This window comes from Terrapene carolina, unplaced genomic scaffold (assembly GCF_002925995.2).
Source record: "Terrapene carolina triunguis isolate 2854851 unplaced genomic scaffold, T_m_triunguis-2.0 Scaffold58, whole genome shotgun sequence".
Lineage (NCBI taxonomy): Eukaryota > Metazoa > Chordata > Testudines > Emydidae > Terrapene > Terrapene triunguis.
This window is the reverse complement of record NW_020664409.1, coordinates 56,092,369-56,108,470: the sequence shown is the minus strand read 5'-3', so window position 1 is coordinate 56,108,470 and position 16,102 is coordinate 56,092,369. Positions and strand designations below refer to the sequence as shown.

Below are 16,102 nucleotides of genomic sequence, written 5' to 3'. Positions count from 1 at the left end.
ATGGTATAGAGAGGCTGCTATGTAACACACTTTTCCCTGCAAGGAGCATAAAGGGGCCTACCCAGGAGAAAAGGGCTAGGCTACAGCAGCCAGGCATCCTTGCAATCCCTGGCTCCCGTAACTGTTCCTTGGGGACATTGTCAATCAGCATAATTTAGAGCAGTCTACAAGCTTTTCTAACTCATGCCGGGGGGCTGAACTAGTGTATGGCTGACCCAGGATTTGGGAAACAAAGGTATAGAAGACGGTAATACTCTAACACTTCGTGAAATTTCTGAATCTTTATACAGTTGATAATACGTAGCTGAGCAAAAATACTGCAATGAATTGTGTTAAATTAGATGATACGCACACTTTAAAGGCCCTATTTCATGACCTGTTGGGGCTAGAAGAAACTTTGGTGGACCAGTACCAATATTTTTAGGACCAGTAACCTTTTCCAAGCACTGGCCTTGGGCTAAAATTAAATTAAGATTAAAAAAAGAGTACTCCTACAGAGCAGTTATATAGAGTACTTATTTTAAATCTAATCTATTTCTGAAACTCTTTGTGCCAATAACTGAAAGATACAAAGTAATTCCAAAGCAGACAATTTTTCTTAGGATTTTGTCAAGCAAAAGTGTTTAGTACAGGGAGAAAAGGAATGAAGCAACTGGTCATTTTATCACAGTTGAATCGTGTATATTCCCTTCGAGACTCCCACAGGGTAAATATTTTTTCGTATGCATCTTTCAATCTTGCACCTCCTGTCTTGCATAACCAGTTGTGTGTAGTAGTTTTGTAACAACCAAATCATTTCAAAGCTATCATTCTTCGTTGTCCAATTAGGAACAAATACTTTTAAGTAGGATTTTATTTTCATTTAGAATATCTCCTTAGGCTTTTGATTCATAACATGCTGTCCCTCAAACCATATCTAAAGAATTGTACTGGTATTGCTGTGTAAATATGTTTTGCAGGGGGCTCTGATCAGAGTTGGCACTAGACACAAAAAACAACAAAAAAATTTTCCTCCAGGAAATGTGAAAATGACATAAATGAAGTTAATGTCCTGTCTCTCCAGCAGAAAAGTTTCCACATGTGTGTATATTATGCAGTACTATTTCACTGAATCTGCCTGGTCTGTTCAAAGTGGTCAACATAACTCTATTCTCACATCGGGGGGGGGGGGGAATATCTGTCTTTGCAGACATTTGCTATACAGAGCACATCCCACATAGTCCAAACACAGACCATCATTTTCTATACTGTTCTTAGAGAGGGGAAAAAAGGAAAAAAGGTGTTTAGAGCTGGCATCAGCTAACAGAGCTATTCATTTTGCTCAGTAGCAGAGCACTCTCCAGGGAAGCCAAAGGCCTGGATTCTGCTCCTCATCCACCAGTCTCTTCTAGTCAGTTCATTTAATGTATTGCTGTTTGCTTAGAAGGGTATGCAAATGCCTTCAGTTGTGTTTACACAAGTTCAGTTCAGCCCATTAAATCATAGTTTGAAAATTCCACTCGCCTGTTCCCCACTGGTAAATGGACAACTTGTCCTGGTAAGTGTAAGGTCCTACACCATCAATTTCTGCAAAATATAAGTTTTCTTGTTTGTTTGTTTAAAAAAAGATGTTTCTAGCCCTTATGCTTACAGAGATAACCTTAAAAACAACAAGGAGTCGGGTGGCACCTTAAAGACTAACGGATTTATTTGGGCATAAGCTTTCGTGGGTAAAAAACCCACTTCTTCAGATGCTGGGGTTTTTTACCCACGAAAGCTTATGCCCAAATAAATCCGTTAGTCTTTAAGGTGCCACCGGACTCCTTGTTGTTTTTGTGGATACAGACCAACACGGCTACCCCCTGAGAGATAACCTTGCAACATAAATCAATGGATTGCCAACTTCCTGAATCGGCAGACAGTTCCAGCATCTCTTTTGTTCATAGATTTTCAAATATGTAATGAACATCACTCTGTTTAGTTTCACTAATCTGAAGCTCTTGTGCAGCCGTGAAACTGACCAGAATCATATCAATTTCTGTGTATTGTTGCTTGGGGAATCTAAGGTCAACACTGGAACTATTCATAGGGGAGAGGAGCTCCCTGCCCCCCAAAAAGGCAGGGGATTCAGAGCATCCAGGAGGGCAAAGAAGTAAAAAACCAGATGTTTCTCTCTTCCAACAGCCAGACTAGGGAAAGGATTTTCATATTATCAGACATCCACTCTCCAGAGGTCAATATGAAAGATGGAGCTCTCTAGTAGAGTCCAGAGATCACACTCAGATAATCATCCCTGAACACCTCCCTCTTCTCAGCAACTAGGGGTACATGCTGGGAATCTCACCATGGCATTGACTATGAGGCTTATTGATAGATCCACCATATATCTCCCACATCAACCCATGGCTGATAGATTTAGTTGTCTGGCTGGTATGCGTGGTAGACTTTTGAATCCCTACATTAAATGCATTGTGTTATAGTAAGGGTGATTGCATAGAAAGTATTTAATAGAACATTTTGATTTGTTGTTAGTACAAAGGATCTGGAGCCAAAAATCAGCCTCGGGACTGCTTGCTTTGATGGTGTAACAGGGTGATCACCCCGCTCCTGCCTGAAGGAGGTAAAGCAGCCCTGGAGAGGGCTGCAGTAGGGAAAGCTAGGCTGATTGGGAAAGCAGCCATAGTTGTGGTCAGCTTAATCAGGGCCCAGCTGGCCCTTATAAGAGGGCTGTGGGCCTGAAGCAGCAGAAAACACTCCCGCTAGTTTCCTTGAGAGAGAAGGATCTGGTTGCCTGGGAAGCTGAGGAGGGTACCTAGGGTGGAGCAGTGCTGGGGAAGGGCGGAGAGAGCTGGGGAGCTCCAGCCTAGCAAAGCCCCAGGCTGCAGAGGGGCAGCCTAGAGATAGGCAGAGGCAGCTGGTCCAACCCTCCTTGCTGATGATGAGTGGTTTATAGACTGCAGTCTGCCCCAGGGAGTGGGGGCTAGATGGTGACTGGCAGTAGCCACTGAGGCAAGGTGGGGATAGAGGGTTGGGGGTTCCTCTGGGGGAGGGACCCAGACTGCGGGGGGACTGCAGGCAAGACACTGGCCTGTAGAGGGTGCTCTGGGCTGGACGATTCCCAGGACGACCAGCAGGAGGTGCTGCACCGGTGAGTCGTTGCCCCACTACAGATGGGTAGGTATTAGGTGCACTGCAGAGTCTGATACCTGTGCTCTTTTTCAGAAGGACAATGCTGGAATGCTTCTTGAGAATTACTGAGCCTTTTGACTTGGCTATAAAAGCTGGTATTAAAATACTGTTTTCAGGAATTCATTGTCACTTTGCATCTTACATTCACAAAAATGAAACTGGATTGCTAGGTTGGATTATCCATCATTTCATAAAAACCTGACAGTATGAAGTACGCTAAAGTGCTTTCTTTGCACTTTCTAGGAGAAGCCCTGGCCACAGCAATTTTCCAGCAATGTATCAAGCAATTAATCTGTCACAACCAGCCATGTCACCATTGATATTTTCCCTTCTCTGGCAGGTCTTTAATCAAGTCGGGCATGACATAGCCACTGAGCCAGATCCAAAAGACAGTTTAGACTACACATGTTAGTCCTTTAAAGAAAAGGAAAACCACACCTAAATAATATCAGTTCACTCTGAGTTGTAACAACTACTGAATCCAGATTTAACTATTTTACATTTGAAATCATTGTTCCATATGTTCTGCCTCTCCCCAGTACTTCCAGAAACTAGCGATAAATGTTTATTATTTAATTTACATTCAGCCAGTGGAGATTTTAGTCAGTCTCTGCACATAACCTTTAAGCAGTTCAGTCCTACAGTAGCTGTCCTGTGTACACAGTAGACCTGTCTGTCCAGTACTCTTTTAAATAACTATTTGATATTTAGAAAGAAGTGAGTGATAGCAAAGAGAATTAGTGCAATACAGTAAGTGAAGTTGGGTAACGTATTTCCCTTAATACAGTGCAGCCTTCCTAGTACTCCGAGGTTCATACCCGTTTGTAAAATATCCTTCTCTCTCATCTGTCTGGAAAGTTAAACTTTGGGTAATTTTCCCAAACCCCTGCCACCTCTTCTTCCCAATTTTTAGCACTGTCAAGCAGGAGAACCCCTGTCTAAGATTACCCCTTTGCTATTCCAGCACACCACACAGAGCCAGTGGTGTCAACAGAAGCAGAGTGAAACTGAGCCAGGTTCATTTTTTTAAATAGTACTGGCACTAGTGGAACTATAGGCCAAACCTTAGAGTCAGACAGAACCCTTTGAAGTCACTGGGGGCTTTGCCTGAATAAGGATGTCAGGACTTGGGTCCGCAGTACAAGGAATGCTCAGCAGGGATGTTGCCAAAATGAAAGGGTGGAAAGAGAAACAAGGAGATAGAGACAAACTGAAAGGAACAGATGGTGAAGGGAGAGAAGAGACAAAAGGAGGAAGAGTCATTCACAAAGGAAGAAGGGTCTGGTAAGAGATGGTGTAAAGAGCAGCTAGAGAAAGCCATTTGCACTGCACACCACCACCACTTATTGGTCCTATGGAACCCAGGCACTATCCACATATTCGACTGGCACCTTTTCTGTTAAATAACTATTTACACAGATACAGATAAAGCAGTCCTGTAGCAGGGACAAGCCTGCCCCGTATTCTAGTGACAGTACATCACATTTGGAAACCTAAGTTAGTCCCTGACAATTGAGCTGGGCAGAAGTTGGGAGCATGCTCTGAAGGTAGCACTCATCCCCCGCCCCTCACTTTCTGGTGACCCATCTGAGACCAATTGAATACACTATTCTGGGAAGCTCCAGAGACTACAGTTAGGCATCTGGGTTCACATCTACTTTGGAACCACAATGCCCCTCAGCAAAGGCCACTCTGATGCATAATCTTCCTGGATAATAAGGAAGCAGACATGATCCTGGAACGCCTCAGGAAAAAACAAGGCGAGGGGAGAAATGCAGAAGTAATAGAAAAAAAAACCCCATAAGAACGGCCATACTGAGTCAGACCAGCCCACTATCCTGCCTTACAATAGTGGCCAATGCCAGGTGCTTCAAAGGAAATGAACAGAACACGACAATTTTCAAGTGATCCATCCCCTGACGTCCAGTCCCAGCATCTGGCAGTCAGAGGTCCTCTCATGAATCAGTAACTGGTTATAAGACAGGAAACAAAGAGTAGGAATAAATGATCAATTTTCAGAATGGAGATGGGTAAATAGTGGTGTCCCCCAGAGATCTGCACTAGGACCAGTGCTGTTCAACATATTCATAAATGATCTAGAAAAAGGTGAAAACAGTGAAGTGCCAAAGTTTGCAGATGATACAAAATTACTCAAGATAGTTAAGTCCAAAGCAGATTTCAAAGAGTTACAAAGGGATCTCACAAAACTGCATGACTGGACAACAAAATGGCAAATGAAATTCAGTGTTGATAAGTGAAAAGTAATCAATGCAGGGTGAAAGTAACTCCGTAGACTTACCGGTACAGGGCTGGCTCTGGCCCCCGGAATGGGCGGGGCCTCCGGCAGAAGAGGCAGAGCTGGGGGGGGTCAGCGTCCCACAGCCAGCCCATCCGCACTGCCTGGCCTGCGCCACCCAGGGCTCCAGTGCCGATTTAAAGGGCCTGGGGCTCCAGCTGCTGCCACAGTGCCAGTGGCGGTGGCCGGAGCCCCAGGCCCTTTTAAATCGCCGTCCCCGGGACAGCTGCTCCCTTTGCCCTCCCACCCCGTCGGCGGCTGGGGGGGCAAAAGGGGCAATGACAGCAGCGCTTTAAGCAGGGTCCTTTGCCACGGCAGCGCTTTAACATTGCTGCCCCTTTCCCCCCGTCAGAGGCCCTGCTGGTACGGACCCTACCGGTAGGGCCGCTGATGGGGGAGGCAAAAGGGACGCGGATGTTAAAGCTTGTAGGCCGGTATGGGCTTCTTACACTGTACTGACCTGTACCGGCTCACTTTCACCCCTACCTATGGGGTGTCTCTGTCCAAACCATGTTCTACTCTGGACCTGTCAGCTTTCCCACACGTCTTAGTTTAAAAACTCCTCTATGATCTTTTTAATTTTACATGCCAGCAATCTGGTTCCGTTTTGGTTTAGGTGGAGCCCATCCTTCCGTTCCCAATAGTTTCCCCAAACCCCTCCTCTCTACACCATCATCTTATCCACGCATTGAGACCCTGCAGTTCTGCCTGTCTAACTGGCCCTGCATGTGAAACTGGAAGCATTTCAGAGAATGCTACCATAGAGGTCCTGGACTTTAGTCTCTTATCTAGCAGCCTAAATTTGGCCTCCATGACCTCTCTCCTATCTTTCCCTATGTCATTGGTACACGTACCATGTACCATGACCACTGGCTCATCCCCAGCACTGCACATAAGCCTGTCTAGATGTCTTGTCTGAGTGCCATGAGCTCCTTGCACCGAATGTACACATATGCTACCTGTCCACAAGGCAGGTAATCACACATGCTGCATTCAGTGAAATAAACTCAATACCCCCCAGTCTGCTACTGGACTTCTGCCTGCATTTTCTTTTTACTCCCGCAGCTTTTTGTTTTGTTTTTTTGGGGCAGTGGGAGGGGTATTTATTGACCTTAGTTTAGAGAATGTTGGGTGTAATCTGGCTCTCACACTCCCTCTCTAAACTCCGTCGCAAAACTTCCCTCTTCACTAGCTCTTCCGGTTGCTTAGGAGCTGGCTTTTTAAACTCCTGTTGTACCAGAATAGCCCTGCCCCCTGATTAAGGGTTAGTGCAGGGGTGGGCAAACTATGGCCCGGGACCGCATCCGGGGAGCGGGATCCTGGGCTTGCCCTGCTCCAGTGCTTGAGCCGGGGAGCGGGGTTGGGGGCTTGCCCCACTCCTTGTGGCTCCCAGAAGCAGTGGCATGTCCCCGCTCCAGCTCCTATGCGTAGGGGCAGCCAGGAGGCTCCACATGCTGTCCCTGCCCTAAGCGCCGCCCCTGCAGCTCCCATAGGCCAGGAACTGCAGCCAATGGGAGCTGCAGGGGCGGTGCCTGTGGACGGGGCAGTGCACAGAGCTGCCTGGCCGTGCCGCCGCATAGGAGTCGGATGGGGGACATACTGCTGCTTCTGGGAGCTGCTTGAGGTAAGCGCTGCCCCGAGCCTGCACCCCGACCTCCTCCCATGCCCCAACCCCCTGCCCCCGCCCCGATCCCCCTCCCCCCCCCCCCCACCTCCCAACCCCCTACCCCAGCCCGGAGCCCCCTCCCGCACTCTGAACTCCTCATTTCTGGCCCCACCCCAGAGCCCACACCCACAGCAGGGGCCCTCACCCCCACCCACACCCCAACCCCCAATTTTGTGAGCATTCATGGCCTGCCATACAATTTCCACACCAAGATGTGGCCCTCGGGCCAAAAAGTTTGCCCACTCCTGGGTTAGTGGATCATGAAGGGATTAGGGCTCAAAGTCTCATTAAGAAGCTCTCAGCCTTGCTCAGCAGACTGCTAGGCTCATCACACACTTCCCCCCAAACAGACCACACCATATATTACAGCAAAGGCATGTATGATTCAAAGAATAGCCCCATTCTCCTCACCCCTCTCATCTTGGTCTCAGTCTCCTCACACAGTAAGTCCTAGTCTCACTTGTGTAGACTCTCCCTCCTGCCTCCTTGCACCAACTCCTATTCCCAGTTTCTCTTGCCCCTTTTCTCCTGGCACTCCTTTTCCCCAAGAATTCACCCCTGCAGGACCAGCTCTTGTCCCCTCTGCATCTTAATCAGGCTGCTTCCTCCATGTGTCTGGGCTGAACAGGATTGTTAGCGAGAGCACAGAAGAGACAGTCTCCCTGCTCTCAATTCAGGTACGCAGATCCAGACCCAGCCTGGTCTGCAGTAGCCAAGGGCAACAACTGCAAGAAAAGTCATGCTCAGTCCCAACCGGAGCATGCTCAGTGCAGGTGGAATCTTCAGGCAATTAAGCTGCTAAAATCTAAGAAGTCAGTACTGAGCATGTGTGAACTGCAGTCTTTCAACTGGCCACATTTAAGCGGATTTTTATGGGGCTGGCACAAGGCACATTTGTAACACAAAGGCCAAATGTCAAGTCCCTGCTGTGCAGAATGGGGGCTCTAGAGCTTTGCAAAGAAAAGGCTGACAGAATTTTTTTAACACTAGCAAAACAGTGTGTTATTCCCTATCCTCATTCTCAGAAATGTCTGTACCATTTTGGCTAAAGTTTTCCAGAAAAATTCAGCCTGAAGCAGACCCATATCATGGAAAATTTCAGCCCATACGGTTTAAGTTTGGCAAAGATATAAGCAATTGAAAACAGGGTCTTATAATGAGAAGTGTTGGGAAACCTTAATAGATGCTGCCATCCCCACCTACAATCAGCTTACTTCTTGGACTTGGGAAGTGCACAGTTAAGTAGGGTCAGGTTTGAAAGCAGATTTCTGATGCACCTGTTATTTTAATAGTATTTAGAAAGAGACAAAATGAATATGGACTGTAAATGATAGACTTATTTCTGGGTCCTGTTGTTGAAACAAATCCTTAAAGCTTCAATTCAATGTTCTCTTACCAACAGGGATAAAGTAATACGGCTTGTTCCGGAGAGCGAGAGAGAAGCACAAGCACTGAATGCCATATTTCACCAGCTTACGGTGAGTTCGCGCTTTGTGGTTTCAATACAAGTGCTCTTCTTGAGGGCTGCCTTTAATGGGTTAATTCATGTGCCTTTCACCCGGGGTGACTGTTTCAAATCCTGGGTTACATTCAACTGAAAATACGTGTGGAGAAAGGAGAGGAAGCACAAGAAAGAGTGGAGGCCTCAGCCTAAAATAGAGTGGCAAGAATCCCCATTTCAGCCAAGCTCAAACTCTTTACAACTATTACAAATAAAAGATTCCCCCACCTTAAAAATAAAAAATAAAAAAGGAAAATAAAAGCAGGGAAATCAAAGTTTTCACTTGTTTGTACCTAGTGCCATTGCATCAGCTTATCACAAGAGCACTGTCCAGAATGCTGCCTCTCCGGCAGAGCTTAACAACGGGTAGGAACTGCTCTGCCAGCAGCAAAGACCATGGTCACAGAGAAGGAAGAAGGTATGCACAGAACCTTCCTCCTATCCATACTCACAGCCCTCTGTGACACAAGATAATGTGGGAAGAGGACCACCATGCACATGCACTGAACTCTGGCATTATAGGTACCTGGAGGTGGATTCTTGTGAATAGTCTCAGATGGTAAGCTTTTCAGGGCACGGAAAAGTCTGTTTATGTTTCTACAGTAGCTACCAGTCAGACAATGGGGCTTTGGTCCTAATTAGCAATTTTGGATGTTACTGTAATACAAATAAATAATAACTTTAATAGCCAGTGGCAATAAATAGATAAGTAAAGCAAACGCCAACCTCCACAACTCCCTTGGACTTCTGGGGTTTCTGGTTGCATTTTTATTTTGTTCTCCTCTGTGTTTTTCTTTCTTCTACTACAGCAATCCCCACAAAGCACCTCTCCCAACTCTCTCATTACATGCTCCCTTAGGCTCACAGAAAGTGATTCCTTCTCCCATCTCCATCAAAGTGGGAGCAGTAGAAACTTGAATAACCACATGTTGTAACTCTTACAACAGGGTAATACAATTTTGGCAAGGTGCGCTGGAATCTGACGGGTTAATTAGAAAGTGATTGATTAGGACGATGTAATAAACTAAAAAGGTTGAAAGGAAGATTTTGTTTAATAAATGAATATGTACCTACATACAGTAATATTCACCTGCAGGGTCAAATCCTGGTCCCTGTACCCAGCTTGTGGAAACAAGCTAAGCTTGGCTGCTTTCGAAGTCTCAGGGCTGCAGTTCCCTCTGCAGCTACCTCACTTCCCATCTATATGAGGGGCAAACTAGGGATGTCAGTGAGTTTACATAGTCCTGGATATACCAGTCACTAATCCAGTTTTGTCTTTTTCCAAACCCCTCCACAATTGATGGCCTATTTTCATAAGTGCACAAATCCATCAGAAGTCAGTTGGAGCTGCAGGTAGTCAGCCCCTCTGAAAATCAGACCATGGGAGTTCTGCAATCCTTCTTGGTCTTCCCACCCCAACTTATCATTCAGAGAGAGACGGAGAGAGAGTGTGCACGAGTTCTCAGAGCAGGAACAAATCCTACCTTAGAAAGAAAGAACTTTCATTCTTGAGCACTGCATCTAAACATGACCAGATTGTTAATAGCACACTGAGAAAGTGAAAATAGAAACCAATGTATGAACAAACATTCATGTACAATAAAAGAAAAAACAAGACACTGACATATTTCTGTTTCTACAAATCCATCAACACGTGACAGACACAGAAAAGAAAACCTGTAGGCTATAGCAGTAATGTACAAATTACTTTAATTATGTATTCTCTTATATTGGCCTTCAGAGAGTCTCAGATTACTACATTTTAAACACAAGAACTCAGAAGTGTTTTAAAAGGCATTTACTTTGAATATTTTTTGGTTTGGGTTGTAAATTTATATCACCTGAGTATCATGTTACTCACATCCTCTGTGCCTCGAGGGGAAAAAAAAGTGGAACCAGTGTAATAAAACTCAGAATCATTTCCAGATTTAACACACTTTTAATTAAAATAACTACAAACACCAATAACTTTACATTTTTGCCCAGCACTATTTCAGTATTTGATACAATAACCTGGTTTACTGAGGTATATTAGTGCCAGATTTTTTAAAGGTATTTAAGCATCTAACGCCTATTGAAATCAAAGGGAGTTAGGCACTATCACAGGATGATTGGCCCCTTTAAGAGGGAGCAGAGTCCAGTGCACCTGAACTGATAACCTGTCGCCCAATTGGGCTGAAGGGATGGGATCTGGGCCTTATAAAAGGAGGAAACAACTACTAGGGAAATATCTGCACAGAGTAAGAAGGTGTCTTCAGCAGGAAAAGATCATTGGGGAAGGCCTGTGATGAAGGCTAAACTTCAGGCAGAGAGACTCCCAAGTAGGAGGCACTGTGTCCACCTTGGAAGTGGAGCAAAAGAAATGAACTTTAAAGCAATAGTAGACCTTCAGGGAGGAGGGTCCGGGACCAACTGGAACTGGGATGAAGACTGTAGGTTTGAGGTCCGTTTTGAAAGTCTTTGTACAGGACCTAATAAACTGGACCGCAGAAAGAGTGTTTTGAATGTCTGGTCTTCTAGACCTCAGCAGAGACAGGCTTGGTCAGCAGGGGACACTACAGGGCAGCCATGCCTGTGTACAGGACCTAAATACTTTTTAAAATCTGGTCCTTAGTAAGTAATTTTAAGCTATTTCAGGAACACAAGTGCTTTTTTAAAAACGGAGTTAAAGAAACCCAGTGTTTACTTACTGGTTTGCCCCACCACCACCAGGACAGAAATGGGCCAGAAAGTTATGAAACAAAAAGTGTAGCCACTTAGCCCCCGAGTCAACAAGCTATTTAAGTATGTATTTAAAGTTAGCAGTGTGCTTATGGACGCTGTTGAATCAGGGCCACAGGCTGGCCTGTGTTATGTGATGGTTTAGGAATTAGACACATGAGTGAGCTTTTCAAAGGTATCCAATGTTTGTCTAACTGTGCTCTCACTAAAGTCAATGCTAAAGCTCCCATTGCCTTTAAAAGGAGTGGAGTTGGGTTTTTGAAAATCCCATCTAGGGTCCAAGTCTACTCTGAGTGGTGTATGCACAACTTAAAAGCCCTCCCTCAGTCCCAAATGCAGTGCAGGCTCAGGGTAATCAAGACCTCATTCTGGCCAGAGGTCTGGCACAAATGGGATGTAAAGCTGCCCTAAAGGGTCAGCCCAGGATTGGCTGCATGAGGGAACCTTCAGCTAGTACAGAGCCAGCTCTGTCTACACTAAGTACTTGTATGACCCCCATCACTGTAGTATCTGAGTGCCTCACCATGTTTAATGTATCTATTCTCACAACACCCCACCACTATCCCTGTTTTACAGATAGGGAACTGAAGCACAGAAAGGCAAAGGGGCTTGCCCAATAGGAAACCTATGGTGGAGTACAGAATTGAACCCAGGTCTCCTGACTTATTGGTTAGGACTTTAACCAATGCACCATCCTTCCCCTAAGTGCTACAGAACCCATCCTGGGACTCATAGTGATGGGGACACACTGAGCCAGGAGAGGCATGCCTAAAGCACACTGTGCTCCAGTGAACCCTAGCCACCAGGTTGCTCTAGCAACGTCGGGACCAAATCAACCCCTAGCTAACTTGGGTCCTGGTTGAGAGAAGGTGGCTTAAAGCCACATTTGTACCATTCCTGGCTGGTGTCCCTGAGGATTTGGGCTTCTGAATTTGGGCCCTGTATGTTCTTTGTTCATCCTGACCAATTCCCTCTAAGCCTTTGGGACAGATACCTGTTATCACTTGGCTCTGACCTACTTGTACAGCCTGCAGAATTAAAGGTAGACTCATCTCCATCCAGCTCAAGCAAGTGTACTCTTTTGTAGAGATAAGGTGGAGTAACTTCCGTTGGTGAAGACAAGCTTTCAAGCTACACAGAGCTCTTCTTCAGGTCTGGGAAATGTAGTCAGAAAGTCACAGCTAAATACAAGGTGGAACAGATTGTTTAGCACAGTAGTTTTCAACCTGTGGTCTGCAAACCCCTGGAGTCTGCAGACTACGTCTAAGAGGTCCACGAAAGGCTGTTGTTACCAGAGAACAGTGGTTTTCAACCTGTGGTCCGTGGACCCCAGGGGGGGTCCACAGACTATGTCTAAGATTTCCAAAGGGGTCCTCACCTCCATTTGAAATTTTTTAGGAGTCCACAAATGAAAAAAGGTTGAAAACCACTGGTTTAGCATACCTAGTTAACACACATATAGGGACCATTCAAGTTTAAGTGGCCCATTAATTCCCAGACCTGAAGGAGAGCACTGAGTAGCCCAAAAGCTTGTCTCTTTCACCAAAAGAAGTTGGTCCAATACAAGAGATTACTTCACCCATTTTGTCTCCCTAATGTCCCAGGACCAAAATGGCTATAACACTACTGTCTTGTAGAGGACACAGCAGGGTCTCTGGTTGTCCTACTACAAAGCACTGTCCTTCTATCTCAAGCAGACATTCCAAAGGTGCTTGTGATTTCTATCCATGAGCTGAGCATGAAACAAATGCAAATTTACCCCTTCTTATGGGTATGTCTACACACCAATTAAACACGCATGACTGGCCTATGCTGACTTGGGCTAGGGCTGCAGCGCTTTAAAACTGCAGTGTGGATGTTTAGATTGAGGCTGAAGCCTGGGCTCTGGGACCCTCTCCCCTTATAGGGTCCCAGAGCTCTGGCTGGAGCCTGAACATCTACATCACAATTTTATGCCCTGCAGTGCAAGTCAGCTGACATGAGTGAGCCGTAGGTGTCGAACTGCAGCGTAGACAAACCCTGTATGACCCACTGACCTGGACAAAGGCAAGAACAAGGAAAAACAAACATTTTTCTTGAAGTGGAAAAGTTTGTTGTGGGGGAGGTTTGGGGAGCAGAGGGTGGTCTCTGCTTGTTTGTTTAAATGACTGTTCTTAACACTGACATTTCCTAAACAAAAATCATAATGTAAAGCTGGGCATCTCTTCTACTCTCTGTGGGTTGCTGAATTAGAAGAACACTGTTTTCCAGCACTCTTAGGCATACTCTGTTATGTTATATGCTTAGTTTCAGGAACACATAAATAAAAGTTTACCTGTACAGGAAAGCTGAAGGAGATGGCAGGGCTGCCATACAAGCTGGTAGGCTACTACACCTGATATTAAAAAAAATGCAACTGGGGGGAGAGAAAGAGGATGGCACTGACACAGCCTATATTTTCCTAGGAACAAGCTGGCTGGTCACTTGCAGAGCTATCAAAGCCAGCTAGTTGCAATTTAGAGCAGGTTTTGAAAGGGTATTCTGGATCTAGGATTAATAGAATAGTTTGGTGGCAAGAGTAGCCCAACAAGAAGGAAATCCTTTCTTAAATGTCTGCTTACAGAAGCCTGGACTAAGAATTCCAAGCAGGGTACTCTTGGAGTTTGCTGTCTTTTTTATTTTCTTTAGTGTATCTTTAAAATGTCTTGGTTTCAACCAGAGCATCTGAAGCTGATTGGGGCAGGGACTGCCTTTTTGATCAGTGTTTGTACAGGGCCTAGCACAATCGGACCAATACCTGACTAGGGCTTGTAGTCCCTATCATGATTCAAATGTCACTGTCTTTACTGAGTGAATAATACATGCCAATTAATTAATTCCACACATTTTAACTTTCTGACCATGAATTGCCCTTGGGCAAATCACAACTTCCTCAGATTTATTATTCATTTTAGTTTGGCCCGTGGCTTCTTTATCAGCAGTTCATTGTGAGTATCCAGTATTGGAAACTGAGTTGGATAGCTTTGACTGGACACACAGACTACAGAGTGTTGACTGGATGAGCATAACTGTTAATCAGGTTTCTAGTGAGAATGCACAGCCTTACAATTCAAAACTTGCTTGCTTGCTACAGATTCTCCAATACTTGCTTAAAATCCCCTGGTTTTGCCAATATTCCCACTAGTAAACTTATTCAGAGAGTGAGCACAAGGGAGGCCTAAATAAACTGCCCCTAATTCACCATTACCTCAGAACTGCAGAAGGACATAGTTAAAAGTGTTTGCACTAGGGAGATGGCTTCAGTTCCCTGATCCTTGGCCACCCAGCCCCACTAGAGCAGAAGGGGACCCACTCTAACTTCTGCCAATGGTATAAGCTCCTTGGACAATATGCCAGTGAAGGATTAAGTGGGGGGGGGGTTCTGCTCCATCACATCCCTGCCTTGTGCACACCTACTGCCTAGAACACACCTGACCTGTTTGTTCTCTCCCTCCCCTATGCCAGAGGTGCAGAGAGAGGTGGCTGGTGGTGGTGGAGTTGCCCCCTTTAGCTTTCCATCCCAGCTGAGTTCCCCTATACCAGGGGAACTTTCCACTGGATATTTCCAGCACTTTTAAATCCACTCTGCACCACTAAGTGACCTTAGTAGACTAGGGAATCCAGCATGTTGAAAGCAAATTCTTTAACAATTCAAATGAAAACTCACAATTTTTTTGCAGTATGTATCTAGCTTATTGACAGCCATTTTGTCATCCTTCCAGTATTCCTCTGCAGCACATATCTCAGTTGATTGTCCACTGCCATCTGCTCTCCATTGCCCAGGATAAATGGTTTTAATCCAGTTGACTGATTGGAACAAATGCCACATTCCAAAGTGTTTTCCAGACAATTGAAGTTTACTTTGATTCTCAGACCTACTTTCACCAGCTATTTATCTGCTATGGGACCCTTTTGGTGAATATCATTAATGAAGAACTACTTCATTTGAACCTTTAAGGCCAGTTGCTGCTCTCCTCCAAGCCAATGACTTTCTAGCCATTTCTTTGCCAGATATTCTGGGTTGCATCTGTAAACTGAGCACTGCAGCTGCTGTTCCATGGTAATTCTGGTGTAACAGATGGAGTTACCCTGATTCTCCAACAGCTTTTACAAAAATATACAAGCGCACACAGGCCCTCCCTGGGGTAACAGAAGGGGCCGAAGTAACAGACCTAGCAACCACGCCCCCATTCCCTTCTATTTGTCTTGCCTCTACAGCAGCTGCTCACATTGTAATCCCTGAACTGATCCTGGCTCTGCTGCTGAGGGAATTTAGACAGTACCTTGTAGGGGGAAAGGATCAGTTGGTACCTTGCAGTTCCTAAGGCAAATGCTGAATGAATTTTCAGAGGATAAATGCCTGCTTGAAAAGCCACTCAGTATAAATGCTGCTTTGCCTTCTTTGCCCAAGGAGACATTCACGCCAGAGGCATAGAGTGGATGCAGCTCCCTAGCAGAGTTCCAGACAAAGTAAGCATCTTGTACATGTGTAGCTAGATGCTGTAGACATCAAACCTGATTCTGATCTAACTTACACACGGGTAAATCAGAAATCCACACAATGTTTCAAATTCAGAGGGGACATGATGGTGTTGGAATAAATTAAATCGTGATAAATCAGAATGAATGAGTGCAAGGGAGCATAAGTGAATGTAACTTAAATAGTGAGGGGGTAGAAGGCAAGGATTGCTGCAGGAAAAGCAACAAACAGGAAGGTGTAAGATAAAGAAGG

General features: G+C 45.3%; 1 protein-coding gene across 1 annotated transcript in view; it reads left to right on the top strand.

The window, feature by feature from the left end:
• The window catches only part of CPA6 (carboxypeptidase A6), a 116,130-nt gene that overhangs the window by 54,497 nt on the left and 45,531 nt on the right, over nucleotides 1-16,102 (top strand). The window contains exon 2 of the mRNA XM_024207051.3: nucleotides 8,533-8,608. Within this exon, the coding sequence (XP_024062819.1) occupies nucleotides 8,533-8,608 (76 nt within the window). The remainder of the gene's footprint in view (nucleotides 1-8,532; nucleotides 8,609-16,102) is intronic.